This window comes from Nansenia antarctica, assembly GCF_963989245.1.
Source record: "Nansenia antarctica genome assembly, chromosome: 1".
Lineage (NCBI taxonomy): Eukaryota > Metazoa > Chordata > Actinopteri > Argentiniformes > Microstomatidae > Nansenia > Nansenia antarctica.
Genome location: NC_137674.1, coordinates 44,450,648 through 44,474,223, shown reverse-complemented (window position 1 = coordinate 44,474,223; position 23,576 = coordinate 44,450,648). Strand labels below are relative to the sequence as shown.

Genomic DNA, 23,576 nt, shown 5'->3' with positions numbered 1-23,576 from the left:
CACCTGTTCTCTAAGGCCTTTGGTCCCTAGTCTAGCTTTGTCACTCTCGTTGTCTTTGTTTCTTTGCTTTGTTTTTCTGTTCTGTCTGTCTATGAAATCTGTTAAGCGTCCTTGGGTTTGAGAAAGGCGCTATATAAATTTAAGCTATTATTATTATTATTATTATTATACTACTCCACCTGCTCCCTGCCTGGCCCCAGAACCAGACTCCACACTATGGGTGACAAAGCTTTCTCATCTGCTGCTCATTGCCTGTGGAATACTCTCTCCCAGTGTCAGAATTGATGACAGTGTTGACCCTTTTCATGCAGGCTTATATATATACAGTATATGGCTGTATTTTATGTATGTTTTGTGACTGTCGTCCTATATTTTTGACATGTAGAGTGTAGTACTACTTTGTACTACTTTTCTGTAAAGATCTACTTTTCCGTAAAAGAGAGGGTATTAAAAGTAATATGACTTAGCTACGAAATATTGGGCTGACAACCAACAAAGATAACTAGCCCAATTGAAGACAATTCATATGCCCGCCTTTCTGTCAAGCGGCTATCACATTGCAAAGCAGTACTTGGACAGCATGCATACCGAATAGCTAGCCTATGTGTGAAACACCTTGCTTGGGTGACTGAAGTCATTCCACTTCCTGTGGTAACGTCATATCGCTGAGTCTACTCTGGCCTTGCACAACCTGACAGCACGCGTCGAAAGCTAACAGTTAAACGCTGCGTGTGTGCACTTTTCTCTTAAAAAATGTTTATTGTGTTGTTACATATTAGTACAATAGAACTCCACTCTCCCAGAGCTATCTACCTCACACAAGTATCTGTTGACATGCTCCTTAACATGGATATTATGTTAGGGAGCCTTTTAGCAAACTCCAAATTATTCCGCCACATTCTGTTTCCATGTTAGGTCAGGGCTGGCTGAAGCCATTACTGGTAATGAGTGTGGAGTCCTACTTTAGAAGGTTCAGGCATATAAAGTCACCTAAAAGCTGACTAATGGAATCCTGCTGATGGACAGAATGCCAGGGGGCTTTCACAGTTATTACAACATCACATACCTTTGGAAATGTTCACTATTCTAGACATGATACAGATGAACTTCAATGTACAATTCATAATGCAACCTCCCACATGATGAGAGTTACAGGTTATTTATAGACTGGATAACTGGTGATTTGAGTGATTTCTGGGGCCTGTTCACAGTGCTAGTGATGAGAGTGAAAATGTCATGAAAATGACATTGTTTGTAGACTATTATAACACAATACTTGTCATGGTTAGCTCATGATGTTCCTCAGGTCCTCAGGGACGTGTCTAAGGATGTAGAGTGCAGCGTGTTGTCAGAATGTAATTTGAGTTAATTGAACTTACTTCTGGTTCCGAGTGGCTATCTGTCATTTTTTTCTGTCAATTTTAAAAAGTTGCAGATACATGCATTAATTTGTCCACATTATTGTTAATTTCATCATCATTAAAGGTCTCATATTATGGAGAACTCACATTTTCAGTGCTTGTGCACATACATTTGGGTCTCTGGTGGGCCTACTAACACACAAACTGCTAAATAAAACAATCCAGTCAGTTTTCTGTGGGCTGTCTATTTCAGAAATGCGATTACATGCGATTCAACAAGTCATTCAGATTGGCCTCCCTTTCCTACATAACAGAGTGGTCTCATTAGAATTATACCGCCCCCCATCTGAGTATCTCCGCCCACGGCTGCAGGATCCACAATAACGTTTACGGTATTACTTCAACGATACACGTATGAAAAAGAAATGGTCAAACTGCCGGAATTCCTTTGCTTGGCAACATTGTGTGCTTTGATTAGCACCCAGCAGCTAACTTGCTCAGACCATAAAGCTGTAGTAGCTGGGCAGTGAATGTGTGATGAAGCCCAGGCTAATATGACCATTCTGGTCCACAGATACACCTAGCGTTACTGTATACACCTACTGTGTTAATAGTATTAGTAACGCTAGTGCAGCTCTGTTGCAGTTACAGTATAAATATGAATATTGTAAAACAGCCCCAGGTCTCTCCTGTTGGGGTCATAATATAATCTTGCATTGTATTACGAACCCTGAGACTCACTAGGTAAATGTTGCTTTTTACACCAGGATCTTATACTGTAATTACAAGTTTTTGGTATGTCACAACACAAGTTACACTTGAAGTAAAATGTTCTGTGTAATGAGTTTCTTTTTCAATAATTGATTGAATAAATTAACCGTATCAAGAAGGCATGACCGAAAAGCCACAACTAGTCCTGGACTGGGGCGTGGGGAGCAGCAGCTGATGTTGTTAATCATAATCTGTCATTGATCAAAGAAACTAAATAAATGGATAATGTTTGTTTTTTTGTAATTACAATGTTGTAGCCTACCTACTATCCCCCAACCTGTGTCCCCTAACCCTCTCTGGCGAGCCCCCTACCCATCCAAGCCAAGCTTTCCCTATCATCTATGGGTTAGATGTAGGTGGTCACCTGTGTGCAATGTAGGATAGGGTTTCCATGTTTCATCATAATCATTTAGTTTGCGATTTCATTGGGAGGTAGCTCTTTCTAGGGAGGCCATGTCTGACAATAAGTTGAGTCAGTGAGAAGCAGAGACATTATATATATATTTTTTTCAATTCAGTAAAATGACTTTAATGGCAAGTGAATAAATAGAATGTGTATTATCTTTGGAAAGGGAACGTGCAAGGTACTTGCCATCCTCTATAGAGTGTATTACACACAGTGAGGGGGATGCTGAAATGGTGGTATTAAGGATGTCACAGAGAACATTTGTTCCAGTAGTTCTTGATAATAGGACACAGGCAGAATGCATGGTTGAAGGTGTCTGGTAGATTCCTTTGACAATATGGACACAAAGGCAGTTCATCAACTCAGAAACAATGTTCTATTCATACAGTGTAATGGAATTTGAGTGGAAACCTGTATTGAATCAGATTTATTTGGCATTGTGTGATATTCCATGAACATTGGTGAATGTTTTTCTACTGTTATGTCAGTCTATGGAGATGCCACCAGCCTCTGATATAATACAACTCTGCATCTTAGAGTGCTTTATATGTAAATTATCTTTCAGGAGCTTCTTTATCTACAAATACTACAACTACAAATTTGAAGAGGTGAAGAGTTCTGCAAGTTGTATGTTTACTGTAATTCATACAGTGAATAAGTGTGGGTAGTTCCCTTGTCTTTCCCATGGATGAATTCCCTGAAATCAGTAAATCTGGATTTGACCAAAGGTTTTAAATGTCATTGTTACAAAGTACTGCTACAGTAGGCATACCAATGCAGCAATTTCATAACAAGGCATTCGCAAGAATGTAACCATAACAATGACCAAATATGATTACACGCAAATAAGGCATGGGGAGAAAATAAACTATCCACACTACACTCATTCTTTTATTTTTTTTAAACCCGTCTGGGTGCTATTATGAGTACAACTTTCTTAAAGTCGTTGTAAAGAAATAGTTCCAATACATTCTGAGCATTTGTCAGTGGATGTTTTCATTCTGAATGTGGAATCTGAATCTAGTACAACGACACCTTGTTGTGTGAGATGGGCCACTTCAGCAGGTTCACAGGTTGTTTGGTAGCACCCAGAGTGCCCATTGTTCTTTGTCATTTCATAGGTGATTCACATCACTACACTCAAGCATGCTACATGTCGACTACTCCAAGATGCTTGCTGCATTCAAAATGCATAATTTCCAGTCTAGTGCAAACAAATCACTTTAAAAGATCTGTTTAATCTATTTCAAGCTGTTATTATAAGTTCTAAGTGTCGTTCAGATAAAGAGACTGGAGCAGGGTTAACATTAGTGTATTTGAAAACTCTTCACGTACCTTACCCACATTGAGAGGTACAGTATCAACTACATTATTATTGTATGATGCGGTACGCATACTGTATGATTTAGAATGTGGATTCAGAGTGCATTCTAATTAGGAATGACAATGTTATGAAAAATAAATGGTATTAAGACATTCTCTTAAAACCATATAATCATGCTGCAGGCACATTAACACTCCCCTGAGCCAAGTAAAATCAGTCATAAAAATCGTCAAAGTCATCATTGTCTGTGGTAAAGGTTTGAGGACGCAGGGCAGCTTCGATCTCTGAGTCGCTGTCATCTGATTCTCCCCAAAAAGCTTTGAAAAAAACAAAACATGAAAACATGAAACACAACTGCATCCTGAGTTGTGATAAATTCAGACATGGGAGGGTATTCAAATGCAAATCCAAACAAGGAACATGATATTGTCATTGTGAAATGTATACTAATTACACATGTAATATAGCTATTAGAGAGACAAACCTCTGGAATAATTGTCTATGCGCCCTCTAAACCCATCTCTGATCCAAGCATAGATGTATGATTCATTAGCATAACACAGCATCTCACACGGGTAACAATTCTGAGAGGGTGTGTGTGTGTGTGTGTGTGTGTGTGTGTGTGTGTGTGTGTGTATGTGTGTGTGGCCATTCACTTCTGTGTGTGCTATTGGTAACACAGAGATAGAGACATGACATTAAAACATGTGTTAATTTTTAACTCACCTTTGGACTGTATCGCAGAGTGGCCTTTTGTTTTTGTCTGTCCTTTCCTTCAAACACAAAGAATAAAACCAATTCATTGTTTTCTTTGAAAATAATTTATCAAGAGAGCACCTCAAGAAAACAGCTTTTTATATGAAAAGCAATTGAAGTTTATGACTAACCAGAGTAATAACAGTTATCTGGGTTGCATAGTCGGTTCAAAATCATAGAGACCACCACCAAACGAGGGAGCAGAGAGAGGGAGAACCACACTAGCAGCATGCATGCATGCACCAACAAATGCACAACTTGTACCAACAGAGATACACCGTCTCCTTACCTTTACTCTTACCAAAATGTGTGTGTAACACACGTTTTAAGGATACCCATATCTACGCTCGAGGGGAGAGATTTGCTGGCTAAGCCTGTTTTAGAGGGAGCGAGCACCAAAGGAAACTTGCTTGACTCCTGTTCTAATGGTGCTGAAGGACTTCCACAAGGCCTCTCTTTATTCACAAGTGGTCCAGAGACAGGGTTGCCAGGTTCCCATAGCATCAGCGATATGGCTATGTAAATGTGTGACCCTGAAAAGCCTTTGATCTGCCTCCATGCATATGCAATCAGCCCCTGTTCCACCTTTAAAGGCCTCCTCTTCAATTTACATCATCACAGGGCCTATTCAAAGCTCTACAATGTATCCCCCACATCATCTTTTCTGGTTATCGTATATCCATATGGCCCGTTTGTTTGTACTTTTACAATGAAAAGCTTTGAGATGGGGAGGAAAAAAATATACTGTGTGGACTGAGTTTTCTTCATGCACGGTTGTGTTCTTCCGTGCGACCTTCCATTCATACACATCACCTCTTTGATTGTCATCCCCACAATTACCCTGCTCTCTCCAAGCTCAGCCATGGTACAGGGATATGTGACTGTACACTAAGTATATGAATTCAATTATGCCGTCTTTGATCCTATTGAACACCACTCTATCTTCCACCGTACACAAACGACAAGTTTGTTTTTGACACTACACCCACACAGTTTATAAAGAACTCCCATTTATTAACAGGAGAGAGGTTGTTTTTTCAATTCATGCATTAAATAATGTAGCCGGCATAACCATTATTGGGGACATTTGCACACATAGAATAAGCTTCCCAGCAGATGTTGGGGTGAAGTCTATATCTATGCCTCCAGGCAGGAGAAGGGTGTATACCTCTGGAAACCTTGGCACTGACAGAGCGGGCAAATCAAAACAGAGCCAGTCATGGAAAAGCAAGGTCAAAAAAGTGGAAATGGGGGACGAGGCAAGGACGCAATCACAAATAATCAGCCGATCTGTCTGTATTTGAAAGGGCACTGAAATACTGAGGAAGGTTTCTTTCTGGCAGCTATCAGGCTTTTCACAGACACCTTTTCCCTCAATGGTAGGGATTCAACCTACCTTAACAGGCCTACTTTAAACTATGCTTCACAAAGCCAGCAAATGTATGCAAATACTTACTCACAACTGTTTAAAGAGATGCAACATTCATTCATCATTCATTCATTCATTCAACAGGATATTTGTATAATTTCAGCCACTGTTTCTAAAATTGGCGCTCAGGCCAAATCGGGTCCCCGATGGTCAGTCTCACGTGCGCTAGAATATTGAAACTTGTTACTAATAGATCTTATAGATACTAAACAGCTATACTATCGATCTATGCTGGAATTGTGAAAAGGAAACAAAGCCTTTTCATTGATTATGAGTTACAACTTGGCGTTACTGCCGCTGGTCATGAACAACAGAAGATCCTTATCCAGGAAATTGCATAGTGAAAATTATGTGTTACAGCTGACAATTTTGTAGGCTTCTCAGGTAATTGAGTGATCGATATGTATTACACACTTATCAGGTGATAGCTCTGGATGTTTAAGAAATACAATAAATACAAATGTGGTGACCCACTGGACATAGACATTCCCTAGACACTATGGGAGGAGGTACGGCTCCTTTAAGATGTAGAGTTGAGAGTTCAACTCAGGGGCTTACTGGGTAGTGTTTAGAGTTAGCAGCGCCTGTTGATACACCTGTATCTTTCACGTTAGCCTATCGTTACCACTGCTGTTGTACACTGTGATCCTGCTGCTGTTCTATTGTTCCAAGTTGGGAAGTAAAACGTCTGACTCGACAGCCTGTCCACCGTCTCCTCGTTTCTACTCACTCCCACACAAATATAATTTTACTGCAAGGTTGCTTGACTCAAGGAGTTTCACAAAATAAAATACACTTCCTAGAATGTAGTAATTATGGGAAATGCAGCCTTCAGGGAAACTAAACTAATTCATTAGACAACTTAAAGAAAGTTTCATGGAGTTTCATTTCTAGTTCAAGGTGAGCTTCAAATTAAATGGCTTTGGTAAAACGCTGTGAAGTGGAAACAGAAATGTTCCATTGCTACCGTAGTTGGGGGACATCCTTGGGTATGAACAAAGGTGGAACAGCTTTGGGAAAGGTTGTCTGCTGTCGTCTGCCAAACCTAGTACTGCTACCCTAAGGACTTGTCTCATGATCGACTTGTTACATGCCATCATTCCTATAAAAGGGGGTATATCAACATACCGGTAATCAAGTTGTTGGAGGATAACATCACATTAGTTGACTGACGTGAACTTAAAATAGTTCGCCATGAATAAGTGCAGGCGCAGTTGAAGGCAGCAACAATAATCAATATGGTGACTTCTTTTCTCCCGCCACAATAATGAGCGGTCCATGCAGGCAGCGAGTAAATTGGCCTATTCTTTTATATAACTTCCGCAGCATGGGAATGATCTATCAGCTGTTCCACTTCAGATGGGCACAGGGCTGATTTCAAGACTGTGCTATTACCATAGAGAACCCAGTCTGGCTTTGACCCCTCCAATCTAATATTCCATTTCCATAAACATTTATGCCAGTTCATCTTCGGCAGAGTTTCCCTTAATTGAGGCAATAATCTGAATATGTAAGACTGGGTTAGTTCACTGTATTGCAGGCTCTGACAGACAAGAGGTGAATGTAATGTGTAAAATGATGCAAATTACAGCTATTGAAATGCCACCCTTTTAGAGCATCTCTTTTTGGCTTTTGCGATTGATGCATATTATTGTTTACCTTATGTTAGGCTTAGATATAAATTACAATAAAGTCAAAACCAAATATCAAACCACAAAATAATACTTTTTCACACACTGAGCATTCAGTGCTAGAAACCATTATTTCTAGCATTGAATTATTAAATGTTGAATTGATACACAAATCAAGAATTTCAGAATCTAGTATAGATCTGCATAGTATGCAAGAGCTCAACAAACACGCTCAACACTTTGCCTTATAGCATTTACTAAAGCAGTACCCCATGGCCTTCCCACAGCATACATTAAAGACAAGTATCATCCTCTCATGTTTTGATTACCATGCACTATCCTTTCAGACTGTCATTTAAGATCAGCAGTGATTTTTTTAACAACCTTTTTTGGATTGACACATTAATCTAATGTTCTACTCTAATCATGGGGACACTATAGAGTTGATTCTGCCTAAAAAAATACTGCTCACCTGGCATTTTATATACACTTGGCACAGCCTGGTAGAGAACGCTAGCTACCTTTATTTACACTGTCTTTTTTAAGCTCCTACCACCCACACAGAAATGCTAATAGCACAGGCACTCTACACCAGCGTTTGTCTAAAGGTAAAGGAAAAAAAGAGGGAGACCCATCACCCCATCATTCCCATCAACTCCTACTCCCTACCCAGCTATGACCCGCAGCAAAATTGTTTAGGTCTGTTTAGACGTTTAAAACAGCCCAGGATTATACCAGGATGTAACACTCAGAAGGGGGGGGGGGCAGCTCAGTGAGGCATCCCTTGGCATCCACCTTTGAAGCCTGGTGCTGTCTAACGTGTGAGTGCTCTCTGCTGACCATGAAGGGGAACTGCAGCTATGGAAAACACTACCACTGATACACACTCAAGCACAGACACATTCAATGATAGCTGGCAGTTTCCTCCATTGGACACAGAGCTGCCTGACGGAATATGTACTGTCTAAAACGATGGGAGATTTGTTTGGGTTTTTACATTCCCAAATCAGATCATTTAAAGAGTAATCACAAATATTCACAAAAAATACTTCATACTATCATTCTCTCATATCAACAGCTTACTGTAAATGTCATACATTATTGTCTTATTCTTCTTCAACCGAAAAAAACTAAACCCTTTTGACATGAGAAGATTAACACAACAAGATGACAAAATACTGTATGACAAACCAACTACTGTATGTCTCCTACAATAATATATATGTATGTATGTACAGTATGTATGTATGTATGTACAGTATGTATGTATGTATGTATGTATGTATGTATGTATGTATGTGGTCCCTCAGTCAAGATAGAGGCAGATAACTGACGGAGAGAGGAACCCAGTGCAGGAGAGTGACCTCCTCTGGCAGTAGCCTCTCAATGCTGCCTGCCTGCATGTCAGTCAGGCTGCTGCTGCTTTCTCTACCCCACCCCAAAACCCACCCCCAGCCCCTCCCAGAGGGTTAGAAGGAGTTTCTGCAATACAGTGCCAATGTTTCTCTGCACGTCTGAGATCTAAAAGGGAGCGCCGCAGAGTGTCTAGGGGGTAGGCGGTAGGGGCAAGGGGGTGTTTAAGACTGGTGATTTATTTGTCAGATGTCAAAACAAAACCATATTTCTAGCTGTCTGTCTGGAATATTATTCTATGACAACAGTACATTACCATATTTCTGTCCAATGGCTACTTTATCTGTCTCTCTTTGTTTCTCTGTTCATGCCTTTCCTACCTGCATTTTTCTCATTGCACATCTTTCTCTCTCTCTCCCCCTCCCTCCCTCCCTCTGTCCCTCCCTCCCTCCCTCCCTCCGTCCCTCCCTCCCTCCCTCCCTCCGTCCCTCCCTCCCTCCCTCCCTCCCTCCCTCCCTCCCTCCCTCCCTCCCTCCCTCCCTCCCTCTGTCCCTCCCTCCCTCCCTCCCTCTGTCCCTCCCTCCCTCCCTCCCTCTGTCCCTCCCTCCCTCCCTCCCTCCGTCCCTCCCTCCCTCCCTCCCTCCCTCCCTCCCTCCCTCCCTCCCTCCCTCCCTCCCTCTGTGCTGTGGGAGATGCCACACACATCGCCTCCCCCTGCCACTCGTTCACAGAGGGGCCAACTTGTGATTCTGACACTTTGTGTCTGAGTGATTGGGGGGCGAATGCCTCAGCACATCCTGTTGTCCAAGAGAGCGTTACAACCCACTAATTGTCAAGTCAAGGTTTTTGTCAAGCAGGGACGAGGCACCAAAACACTACACAGACTGACTGGAAATATATGTTGTTGTGTGTGTGCGTGCATGTGTGTGTGTGTGTGTGTATTTGTGTCCGTGCGCTCGCCCCGCACGTGTGTTTATGTGCGGTGTGTGGTGCGACGTGTGAGCATTTTTCTTTAGATCAAGACCAGGCCAAAAAGAGCGGAAAAAACCCGAAAAAAAAACGGAACGAAAATAAAACAAGAAAGGAGCCCCATCTGAAATGCCTACAGTAAAAAACAGCACAATGATTCTTTGCACAAGAGGAAGCAGTGGCATGCACCCTCAGACAAAGGGGAACAAGTGGTCTTTACATGGAGTGCAGCTGCTGATTAAGACTCACTCCTTCCTGCAGTATTCCTTTCATCCCTACTCAACCACAAAGTGATTTTGCTTTACCACTCACAATGGCAGCAAAAGATTTCTAATGGACGAATCCTTAATAAACTGTTGCAGATCTGTCTACGTTCTCTGCAATTTATAATAATACAATAAACACCACATTCTATAACGTATCTCGGTGAAAAACATTGTGTGGGAGAGAGAGAGTCAGTGAGAGAGAGAGAGAAAAAAAGGAATATGAAAGACCTCAATTCTCTCCAACGCCATAATAGTGAAATGAGCACATATAAATGTGTTAAGAGTATCTCGTTGCATCTTGTATAGACTGCATGCATTTAATCTGTAAAGCTTATTATGGGAGAGTCATTGCTATGCAAAGCAGCACCCAGGGCTTTTCTCTTGCTTTTCAGCCCACTGCAGTGTTTGGCCAATAGGACGGGCCCCCCGCCTCTCATCCTGCATTCAGAACATGCAACATTTGCACAATGTATCTCTCAAAGGCTCCTGGATGGAGGGCCTTAATACTCATGTAAACAACTGCAAACCAATTACTTAATGAATCGGGCCCACACATAATGAGGAGCCATACAAAGGGCTATAAATGCATTTTTTGCACTAAAGCCTCTGCTTTAAACTACAATCCCCCTCAGCTGTAGTCTAGGCTTAACTGGCAAATCATAATTATTGTCTAAGACAACAGAGAGGAAGCCATTTTTGTATTTTTTAGTCCAGCCACCATGCCTTTTGATGTCACCCATCAGCTCACTGACAAAATAAAGCAAATAATTAACAAGGGGAAGGGGAGAGAGGGAGAGAGAAAGAGGTGTGTGAGAGAGGTGTGTTTGATAGAGAGGGAGAGGGGGAGAGAAAATAATAAGAAAGAGAAATAAGGAAAGGAGAAAAGAGGAATAGAAAGAGAGAAGCGGGGCAGAGCATGCTGCAGTGTTATGCTTCCGCTCAAGTGCAAGGCTTGCGGACCACTTGTAGAAGCAATAAAGCGCAAGAAGTGACTGTGGTAAGTGGGATGCTTAAACGCAAGATTCCGGAGGGGGGAGAGGACAAAAAGCCTCCGCAGTAGACTAGGAAGAAGGGTTGATAGTGACCAGCTCTTACCAGTCCTAACAGCTCCCATCTAACCCCCATGCCACAAGAGTGTCAAGCATGCAAAACGACTCATTAGTCCGGTTTCAATCAGTTATGCACAGAGCCGGGGCTACAGTCAGTGGCACATCAAAGCTAGGGTGATTCTTCCCTTTTTTCCCCTTGTTTTTTGATTTGTTTTATCACCTAAGCTTCAGGGCTTCCCACGTGCCGTAATGACGGGGCGAGGGGCGCGATCTGAGAGGGTCTGGGGCTGAAATTGGCTCATGTTTATTAACGAGGGGCGGTCATCACCACCGGGCTGGCACTGGCAGACATGATCGCCTCAAGCGCGGCCATTATGCCCTTCCTCCGCTAATAGGGAGACTGGGAGAACACGCAGCCTGGCCGCGGAGATGCAGACTTCAGGCCCTTGTGTCAGCGTGGTGCCGGTAATCACATGAAATCAGAGAAGATTATTCCTCATAACGTTTACCCAGCCATTACCGGGACCCAAATGGGCTCCCGGTGAAGAGGTGCTCTGAGGGCCGCGCCACAATTGCTGATTTTGATGAAGTCGCTTATTCTAATGTAGGGAAAAGCCAGCGAGTGCCTGGCCAACACTGAGCTATTTACCATTGGATGTTCTTTTCCTAGCTCTGATTTGAGCATCTTAAACGTGATTCGGGACAGGGCACGCTCAGAAAATGAACGGATGATGATCATTTCAACTCATACTTAAAAGTCCTCTACTTGACTTTGTGTGTTTGTGCTCTTTAGTGCCAACCTTGAAACAGCGTGGTTTTTGGGGGGGGGGGGGGTGATTGATTGGCTTTGATGGTTAACTGTCTGCTTTTATTTCTTCCTGAGACATGATGGGGCCTATAAATAGTCAGAGTGAGGCTTCAGGGCTTTTGTTTTTATGCACAAGTTAATGGGTGGCCCACCCTTGATCTCATGGAAATTAACTGTGAATTATGAGAGCCATGCAAATGTACATCATCCACTTTGGTGTCTGGTGGCCCGTTTCCCAACAGAGAGAATAACAATAATGTTCTTACCCAGGGTAAGGGCCTGGATGAGAGGAGCGCTCAACCCTCCCCATATCCTCTTCATGGTCATCATTTACTCCTTAGAGAGAAAACACGACAGATCAAGCCATTTGATTTGTGCATCTTATTAGGACATCTATGTTGTTGTGTATTCGCATTCATGCTAATATGATTAACGCTAATGTCTACGAACTACGGGAGATAGTGAAAGGTCTAAAAGTACAATATATTAAACTAAGTTAAAAAAAAAGTTGACTCTAAAGAAACACTTGAACCACTTGAAATGCAGCTTTCTTCCTTCAAAACAGATTCTATTATTTATGAGATGGGGAAACATATGGCCAGTGTTGACCAATGGTTAGGTGCACAGTGACTGGCTGCCTGGCTGGCTGGAGAGATGGTGGTGTCTCCTCATACCTGACAGACCCTCCTCCTCCTTGGAGCTCTGTGGCCTCTGCTGCGTAGCAGATTGTTTAAGCAGCTGATATGCTTTTGTCTCTGTAAAAAAAAAAAAAAAAAAAAAAATGCACACACACACACGCGCACACACACACACACACACACACACACACACACACACACACACACACACACACACACACACACACACAAAATGCCCCAGTCAAATATTTGCTCAAGACCCAGGTTTCCAACTTTCAGAGGCTCTCTGTTTGATGAGACAACACGCTCGCTTCGGTGGCTGAGTCTTTTGGACTTGCGATGAACAAAGTGGGCGACAACAGGACACGACACAGGGCGGCTAAGCTGTTGATTTAAGCCCTGCACATACACAGGGCAGAGGGGAGCAACAGTTTCCACGAGACAATAATCACCCACTAACATTATCTCGACATCGTGTTGGCAGGCACCCCACACACGGAAAATACTTTGATTGTTTTTCTTTTTTACAAGCTGCGCCTAACGACTTCCATATACAGTGGAGTAGGTATCGTGTTTGAAAACGAGACATAATCAGTGGTAAAACATCTATAGGGCAGCCGAGGATACTAAATGGCCAGTGATGGCATTGATGATCCTGATGCTGTAACACAACCTGGTAAATAACAGAAATAGCCATATCTGGTTATAAGTACAGAGATTGAGGTTTCACATCACAGGAGGCTGTTTGTAGCAAAGAGTACTTTGAGTCCGGTCAGGGTTAGGTTCTTTTCTTAAGAGGAGACTACAGTAGGCCCCATGACCAATTTAAACGCCAATTAAATCTAAGCATCCACCCGTTGTGCTTGGTTTGCCTACGGCCCTATAGGCTATATGGCTCATCTAAAATAAATGCTTTATACATGCTATATTCCACACATGTTTAACTCATTAACTTTCAGTTATCATTCTGTGTGTGTGTGTGTGTGAGTTTCTCCTGCAGTGGCTCCAGCCACGTTCCATGAAACTAAGACTACAAATAGGCTTTTCTTTTTTTCCTGGCTTTTGATTAGTTGCGATTCGCCCCCCCACCAAAAAAAAAAAGAAAAAGAAAACTGTATTCTAGATTTTGTTGGGCCTGGCACCTTAGGGATGCTCCCACATGAAAAGCTCAGTATGAAATCCGATGGCATTTTGAAGTGTAATAACGGGATGGTTTTCCATTTCTAAGGTCTGTGCTGGGGGGAGGGGGGGGGGGGGGGTTGGGACCAGTGGGCCCCAGCCGCTTTCAGGATGCCTTCACATCTCTGTCTCTTTTCAAGTCTCTTGCTTCAGCACAGCATTGTTTAGAAGATAATGAGAACCCATGACAGATCTTTTTTTTTCGGTAACACCCCGGCATCCAGATAATTAAAGCGCCCGCGGTAATGCGACTTCGGCCAGAGAACGATGCCTATCGGCCCCAGCGTCGCGTCGATCAGCGGCTGAAAAAACATGCACTGTTTTCGCCAAGATAATTAGACGGGACCAGTGCAGCTCTTCAGGTGGGACTTTGACCCGCAGATTCACCTTGATCATCCTGCCACAGCCATCCGTTTAAAAGAACCTATTATGGTTCTGCTTGTGGGGACCAAAAACAAACAGAGCACCGAGAAACTGTGAATGCAAGGCTCGGCGCGCTGCCTTTTTACCTCTATTAGGAATACTTTCCACAAGGCTTTCCTCCTGGCTGTCCTCTTCACCACTTTGTACTCCTGTAAGAAAAGGGAAGCCCACAGTGAAGCTGGGAAGCAGTGGGGAGGCCAGGGCTGGGGGGACGGTGGGGGGGTTCTTTTGTCTGAATAGAGAGCCCTATGAAGGCTGTGTCTGTGAGGGATTCATACAAAATCAAAAACAAAACAAAGGCCTGTGGTGAAAGTGAGTTCTTTCATAGACGAGAAGTTTCATTTTTGGAGGCTGTGATTGCTCATACTTAACTGAATGAAATGGCAGTGCACCAGAAGCACTCATATCCCCTTCTCTCTTTCTCTCTTGTCTGTCTCACTGTGCAATTAATGACTTTCTTGACTTTGGAATGCTGTGTTCCGATGTCTGCAAATTACTTCTGATTTGAAATAGCGGAGGTCTGGAAACACAGGCATCATTGGACGGTGTCATACCCACATCTTCCCTCATTACTTGTGGGTGGTTACTTGAGCCTTGAGGGTGGTGCGTAGGTGTGTCTCTAAACTGCAGCCTCGCTCTCTGGTTCAATTTCACGGTGGTTTATGAAAAGTGGTTTATACTTGCTTTATGCTCTTTCTGCCTCTCATACTCTTGCTTCCTGTCTGACCAAACGTAAAAGCTGCTGCCCGTTTAATTTTTGTCTCCTCACTATGTAATAAACTAAAACAACATATTCTTTCATCATCCTGAACTAAAAGGTTTGTTTTACTAAAAGGTTTGTTTTATACTGGCCATAGCTGTGTGTGTGTGTGTGTGTGTGTGTGTGTGTGTGTGTGTGTGTGTGTGTGTGTGTGTGTGTGTGTGTGTGTGTGTGTGTGTGTAGGGGAGGGGGGGATTAATGTTAGTTTTCATTTTTGGCAGCCTGGGTCATGTTCACAAGCTGGTGGTTAGGGACCTTCAGATGGCCCACATCTCCAAGAGAAAGGCTAAACAGTTAGCAAGGTATTGCTCTATATCTGCTATTATCGGTAGCCGCTCAATATGGATAAAAAATGTGTGTGTGTGTGTGTGTGTGTGTGTGTGTATGGGAGGGGGATAGGTGTGTGTGTGTGTGTGTGTGTAGGGGAAGGGGATAGCTGTGTGTGTGTGTGTGTGTGTGTGTGTGTGTGTGTGTGTGTGTAGGGGTAGGGGGGATTAATGACCTTGTGTCCCAGCATTGCGGGGGTCCAGAGCTGCTCTGGCTGGTCGGACCTCTGTGCCGTCGTCAAGGAGTGAGATAAGGCTGCAGGAGGACGACTCACTGGTCGCCGAGGGAAGCTCCTCACTGGACCGGGACAGAAGTGTCCTCAGCAACACTTTGGCCTGCAAGCACAGCAAATTAAAACCACACTCTAATTGCTCCCACATTGTGAAGGGAGCGTCAAATTGAACTCCTACCGATTAAGCAAGTCATTTACCCAGGCCCTGGCTGAGATACAGAGCAGCGCACACGCATTTCTAAAATTTTATTTTTTTAAATATAAATCAATCAATCAATAAATGACCACAATTCTCTCTAGTTTAACCAACAACAAATCATTTCTCACTTTCTTTCTTTCTCACTTTCTTTCTTTCTTTCTTTCTCCCTTTCCTTCCCTTCCCTCCCTCCCTCTCTCCATCCTTCCCTCTAACTCCTCTCATCCATGAGATTAGGCGAGCACCTAAAGAATGCAATCATCCTGGCGCTAACGTGCAACACGTTACGATATCGCCACTTGGCTGAGAGGATTGAGACAAACCGCTCTCTTCCTTCCTCTCCACTCATTTATCTCCGGGAGCGATGAGGATACACAATTAGGAGGAGCTGCTCCGTGTGATGAGTAGGAGGAGGAGGGAGAAGGAGGAGGAGGGAGATGCCCCACACCGATTTCCTTTTTTCACCGTATCAAACCCAGCCATCGTCATCTGAGAGATACTGCCCCCTCTTTCTTCTGCCTTCAAAGCTCGCCTCTCAGCTTCAGATGGCTGTTTGCAACTTTTTAATGAGCACTAATATGAAGGGGATGATCAGGAGGATTTCCACATGGACAAACTTTAAGTGTGTCTACAATACACGTCGTTATCAGCGGGTCTCATTGGGGAGACTGGCAGTGTGTATGTGCTTTCATATCCTTAAGATGGGTACAGACACCAACGGCAATCTGATCTGTCTCTCATACAGTGGTATTCGACGTGGTCGCAAAATCAAAAATGTCTTGATCTGTGTTTCTGGTATCTTTCTCTTTTTGTTTTTTTCTTCTAAGTTTAGTCAAATGTACCACGGAGTGGAGGGCACAAGCAAACCACTGCATTTCCAATATCAATGAATGCAACTCTTGGTACTTGAATATTCAAAGGGTCTCTTTGAGTGTGCATGCGAGCTGCATGCTCCTGTTTGCCACTGAGTGGTGAGGCTGTGTGGCAAGACGTGAATGGAAATGCTGTTTGCTCTCGTGTATGAGAGCGAAGGAGAATGAGCTGTTGTGTGTGTGTGTGTGTGTATATGAGAGAGAGAGAGAGAGAGAGAGAGAGTTTGTGTGTGTGTGTGTGTGTGAGCAAGAGAGACACAGAGAAAGAGAGATGGTAGTTGTGTGTGTGTGTGTGTGTGAGAGTGTGTGTGTGAGTGCGTGAGAGAGAGAGAGAGAAAGAGAGAGGTTTACACTCAAGCTCTTCCTGGTGCACTTGGACACGATGATTGGGATAGCGGCAGCTCTCTTCCCTTTGTCAGTTCATATTTTCAAGAGCCTCTACAGCCTATGTCAGCCTCTATATCCTCTACAGCCTCTACAGCCTCTCTACAGCCTCTTTCACCAGTGTCAGGAGCGTCGCAACAACCTCTCCCCGTGACAAGAACCATCGCTAAAACACTAGCAGGCCTTTTCAGGAAATTGAATAGAAATAAGTCGAATATAAATCAACTTTGGAGAAAAAAAACACAAAGTAAATACACTTCCTCTTTGTTGATACGGGTGAATATATCCAGTACACTTCATCAAATGTTCCAGCGCGACAGCTTTCACCCCGGGAGGTGTAAAAAAACAACAACAAACAAAGCGACTGCGAGACGACGGAGGAAGATGAGGGTACAATGAGGGTCCTCACTGTGAGCATCATCTTTCAGCGTACGCCAGGTGTGTGAATATTCACTGTAATTTCATGCCCCGGTTTAATTGGGCATACTCTGCTGAAAGGTCAATGAGTGGGGAATTTCAAAGACCGCTGCTGCCTCTGTTGTGAAGAACAAGAAGAAGGAAGGTTTGAATGGTCGCCTCGATCACACACACACACACACACACACACACACACACACACACACACACACACACACACACACACACACACACACACACACACACACACACACACACACACACACACACACACACACACACACACACACACACACACACACACACACACACACACACACACACACACACACACACACACACACACACACACACACACACACACACACACACACACACACACACACACACACACACACACACACACACACAGGGCCTGGGCCACGGCAATACTTCAGCTAATAACAAATTAATGCCTTGTGTTTTTCATGGGGAAATAAACCAGCGGATGAAAGGAGTCTGGGCAGAGGCTGTTATTTGCGATTAGCACGCGGGTCAGAGTCTCCGTTTGGTCCAGGTCACCGTGTGGAGTAATCCGATGAGTAGGCCAGAATTACACACCAAAGACAAAGAGGGCCCACAGTACCTCACCTTTTTACCACTGATATTCTAAACAACGGCGTCTATCTTTGATAGAAGCAGAACAAAATCCCATGTTATCTTATCTTATAGTTTTTTTTATATTATGTCAAATAATATATATTTTAAAAAAGGGTAGCACTCCTCTGTATTTACAGTGTGTAAGTGTGTGTTGTGTGTGGTGCTTTAGCTACCTTCTGGCTGTAGGAGGCGTGTTGCTCCAGCAGCAGAGGGGAGAACAGCTGGACGAGGCGCTCGGTGCTGAGGACATGGTGGTCCTTGAGCAGAAGGGCGTGCTTGAACCAGCGATCCCACAGCGGAGCGGCGTCACGGGGAAGGCTGGAGCTGGCGGGAGACACACACAGGCAGCAGCACAGGAGGGTGAGGAAGACCGTCTGGATGTGCACAGTAAGACCATTACAAGCAAAACATGCAGTCTTGAGAGAGGGAGTTATTCTATGACAGCATGTCACGTTGAGGACAATTCATTCAATGGCTGAGATTTGTAAATGTTGACTTATGTACAGTATCAATGTTTTTTTTAAACTGTTTATCTGCACAGATCTATCTTTCTAGACCTTTGCTGTGAGCACTTCACAAACATGAACCATCATGTTTTATGATAAAAACATATTTTCCACAATGAACACAATTTGGTGCATCCCAAAAAGGTGGAATCATAGTGTAACAGTGAAAATTTGCAAGACAAACAATGAACTTATTTGTCTAGCGGTGAACTTCAAATCACTCTTTTCAAATAAGCTCTAAGTACAGGCTACAGTCCCAAAAGGAAAAGCAACCAGTGGGCACACACAGAAAACCAGAGTATAAAGGACTCGTCTAGTTATTTTTTCTTCAATACACGTCAGCAAAAAAGGTCTCTATGAAATCAATGGAGTATTGAGGCAAAGCAAAGCTTCAGTTCAAGGTAGATGTCATTATCAAAAGAAATGAAAGTCAAAAGATAGGGCATTTCATTTGCTCGTGACATTCACACATGTAGTGCTACCGCTGGAGGTTAGCCAAATGACCTTTATATTTGTGGACGGTGGAGACATGTTCACGGTCATTCGATTGCAATCTCACCGAGTGTTCCAAATGTGCTTTTTCCCCCCTCCTTGTACTCCAGCTCAACTGACAAGAACACACAGAGGAAGTAATCTGTTCTTTGTCTGAAAAGTGGACATCATCTTTAATATCTGTTGACTTTTCATTTGGAGCGCTGAGATCGGTCTATTAAACTCTGTCACTTGTAGCACTAATATTACTCCATTACAGCTCACATTTTATTTCAGGATTTGACAATGTCTCCATCTTCACACACACACTCAGGCCTGATTTCACCGTTAGCAAACACTCCATGGAGGAGAGACATTGACGCACAAGAGCAGTGAAGGGTTTTAGAACCTTGAGGATGCACCAACTTCTGGTGTTTTTAGAGCACACATCTGCCATCTTTCCAAAAAATAATTAAAAAGTAAATGGCTTCAGAATTCATAACAAAAGTGCTAAACGTATGAAAACAGTGCTAATAGAACTGAAAAACATCAAGGGAGCGAGCACCAACCATTGGCTCAATATCATGAGAGGACTCAATATCAGAGGGTCTAAACATTGCTGACCAGCATTACCTGTAGATCATTTCACGGTCTCACCTGTCGCAGGCTTCATGAAAGCTTCAATAGAACGCCTCATATGATTGATGACCCAACATTCAAAAACACTGACATCAAAAAGCCTTTTCTGCTGGTGGTGGTGGCTTCACAGAGACCTTACCTTATTTTCATGGGCTTGGTGGTGGAGCAGTGAGTGCTAACTATCTCTTCGGGTAACAGGCATCCCTTTGACATGCTCCATGACAACCTCTGAAGCTGATGAAGGACGACTGCTCCACATGCTCCAAGGTCCTCTCCATTCAAGGCTGCCCCGGCGTTACAAAGGCTGCCAGATATATAGAGCAGAGTGAGCCATCCCCATGGAGCCTGGGGCTCAGCCCCGCAGGTCAGGGGTACGGAGCACAGCAAGCAGCTGTTCCAAGCTCTCCCTCTCTCTCTCTCTCACACACACACACACACACACACACACACACACACACACAAAAACGCACCCACGCACACACGGATGCACAGATGCAGGCAGGCAGGCAAGCAGGCAGGCAGACACACACACACACACACACACACACAGATATACAGACATACACACATACACACATACACACATACACAGACACAGACACAGACACACAGACACACACACACACACACACACACCAGTAAACATATGCGAAAGGCCACAGCAGGAGATCACCAATCACCGTCCAACGAGATGGCATCATTTAGCACTTTTATGTTTGCCTACATGATGGAAGGCATAATTGGGAAAGAGTTTGAAACTTTTTCTCTCTCTGCAGCCATTCAACGACAAACACTTCTTGATAAGACTTTTTCCAATTATTTTTGTCTTGTAAATTCTCTAGAAAACAGACTTGGGAAAGTGGTCCGCTTTCAAATTAAAAAAGAGCCATTGAATTTCCTTGACTCCAAATTGCCGGGACCATAATTCTGCTGCGAAGTGTGGTTACTATGGCAATCCAGTGTGTTTCAAAAACCCTTAGAAACCAAGATGTGTTGCAAGAGTGTTGTTGGTGCCAAGTGATGACACTTAATTTTAAGTAAGAGCCCTTGGCAACAGGATAATACATTTTCCTCTAGATCCATGAAGGCTACAGAAGATGATGATGAAAACTAGTTGTAGCTGAACACAGGCAAATACAAATGGCACACACCCTACCTGATCAGTTCACTGCGTTTTCTATCACTAGCTGATGAATCCCTGTACAGATTTGTTTCTTCTCCGTGGAGTCGACCTTCGATGTTCCCCAGAAGATTAAAGAAGCCTTCCATTGAGAGCCTGAAAGAACATTAAATTACATATTAAACTATAACAGAGATATAAAAAGGCAGACTGCTTTGATCGATATTTGTGTTAACTGATATTTCCAGGTCATTTATTTTCTCCAGGGGTTTCAAGGTTTAATGGAGGGTGCTATGGTAGTATTTGTATGAACTGGGCCTTCAACCCATCAATTCAATATCTCTTTGTGCTGATGTGAATAGCAGGTAGCAGAAAAGCAGATGAATAGTTTTAAAAGCAAGGGATGAATCAAATGTAAACTAACTGGGAGGGGTAATAAAATAATAATCCATAACAAAACTACAGCAAATATGATTGATAATTTCAAAATTACTTTGTACCACAGATGGTCAACTACATACGTACAACAACAAAAGAAAAATCACATTTTTAGAAAACGTGAAATCAAAAAGACCAGACACACACAGACGCACAGACGCACAGACGCACGCACGCACGCACGCACGCACGCACGCACGCACGCACGCACGCACGCACGCACGCACGCACGCACGCACGCACGCACGCACGCACGCACGCACGCACGCACGCACGCACGCACGCACGCACGCACGCACGCACGCACGCACGCACGCACGCACGCACGCACGCACGCACGCACGCACGCACGCACGCACGCACGCACGCACGCACGCACGCACGCACGCACGCACGCACGCACGCACGCACGCACGCACGCACGCACGCACGCACGCACGCACGCACACACACACACACACACACACACACACACACACACACACACACACACACACACACACACACACACACACACACACACACACACACACACACACACACACACACACACACACACACACACACACACACTAAAACAGACCAACCTCCCAACAAGAAAAAGACTAAGATGATTTCTTTCTTTTGGGGTAGAGATTTACACTTTAATTTGGTCATGTGATTGTGAGGCTGTAAAATGAGAGATGGATGCCTAATGCATGTGGATTTTGGGAATCCATCTCTTTCTTGAGCATTAAGCTCTGGGTGGCCCTCATTGAATTCTCCAGAAAAGCCCAGCCCGAGATCCTGAGCCCCCCAAACATAAAAGGGGCAAAAAGAATTTATGACAATCTCTAATGGGCTGCTAGGTTAGGGGGCAGCAAACAATTGCTCCTTCTCTTTTGCAGGTTGTTTCCTGGTAACATCCTGATTAAGCTGGCAGCTTGAATTATATCCATGACATTCTGTAGTGCACAATCCATCTGCGCTAAGTCCTCTTCAATGCGGCTGAAGTAGCATGGGCAAAAGCTCTGCCTTTTTTTCTCACCCCGTCAGCGTGGGCCTTGAAATAGTCATCATCTTTCTCTCCACTTTATTTGTCAGTGCTCTTCAAAAGGGGACCTTTATAAAAAATAATAAAAAAAAACACTAATTTGTTGTGTGTGCACCAGACCTCTCGCCGGTATTGTTGTCAGGGGTCCGTTGACAGGTCTCTAACCTCACTTTGGGTGTTGGTGTGTGTTTGTGTGTGTGTGTGTGTGTGTGTGTGTGTGTATGTCCATATCCCAATATCATCAGGAGTGTATTGTTAGCAGGGAGATAGAGGTCAGTCTCTTGGGAGTGATATTACACTGATACCGTGTACAGTGGAGGTTTCCCACATGTAATGGTCTGACAGGAGTGATTGGTGTCAGGTCAGCATACACAATGGGATGGTGAAATATTGTACTAACAGGCCTGGTGGATAGGGGGGTATTCCACGTACGTTGATTAGTACATTCGCGATTAAAAGAAAAGCCTGGTTCGAGCAACTATCGATTGGGATTCAAGCGATTCAACTCAAGTGATTCCTCAAATTAGAATCAGCCTTGTGTCGTCAATGTTCACGCAAGTCCAGTTTGGAAATTCTCGATTTGGGCACACACACAAGTTATAAGCAGCCCAGAAGAGCCGATTGTCGAAAAGAAGATACTAAGACTGGAAAATGACAGGGCAGCGCTTTGTTTATGGATCTTTATGAAGATTAAAAAATAAGAAGTAAAAAAGTGCAATACTGCCGCAATTAACAAGGTGAGGGAAATGGTTTGGCAAGAAACTGTGGTTATATCAGCAGCAGGCTACACACTATCAGATCACCAGGATGTCAGAGTGGTATTAGCCGCTGCCATCAGATCATTGTGTTCTTTTAAGATGGGGGTCCGAATCCAGCTTCTGACATACACTTTTTTCTGCATTTCATTGTTTGATGCTTGTAGTCTGCAATAACAATAAAGTTGAATCTCACCCCTAGTCAACATGCCATTTACAATTAATATCTAAGTGAAAAGAAGCAAACCTAACCTCTAAATGGTACAAAGTTAAACATCCGCAGTACACATGCCTGCCGAACCGTGGGGGGAGATCCGTATGGTTCGGCAGGCATGTGTACCGCGGATCAATCACACAATTTAACCAAGTAATAATATTAGTTAATATCTTGTAAATCACAATGTAGAGTTGCCATGAAAAGATA

At 43.6% G+C, this 23,576-nt stretch overlaps 1 protein-coding gene across 1 annotated transcript in view; it reads right to left on the bottom strand.

The window, feature by feature from the left end:
* Window positions 1-4,075: 4,075 nt before the first annotated feature.
* Window positions 4,076-23,576, bottom strand: part of kiz (kizuna centrosomal protein) — a gene marked incomplete at both ends in the record, with an annotated part of 31,314 nt that continues 11,813 nt past the window's right edge. Inside the window, 9 exons of the mRNA XM_080523160.1 lie at window positions 4,076-4,179; window positions 4,589-4,635; window positions 12,390-12,459; window positions 12,798-12,878; window positions 14,450-14,566; window positions 15,626-15,785; window positions 18,364-18,514; window positions 19,946-20,110; window positions 20,963-21,082. Of these exons, the coding sequence (XP_080379286.1) occupies window positions 4,076-4,179; window positions 4,589-4,635; window positions 12,390-12,459; window positions 12,798-12,878; window positions 14,450-14,566; window positions 15,626-15,785; window positions 18,364-18,514; window positions 19,946-20,110; window positions 20,963-21,082 (1,015 nt within the window). The remainder of the gene's footprint in view (window positions 4,180-4,588; window positions 4,636-12,389; window positions 12,460-12,797; window positions 12,879-14,449; window positions 14,567-15,625; window positions 15,786-18,363; window positions 18,515-19,945; window positions 20,111-20,962; window positions 21,083-23,576) is intronic.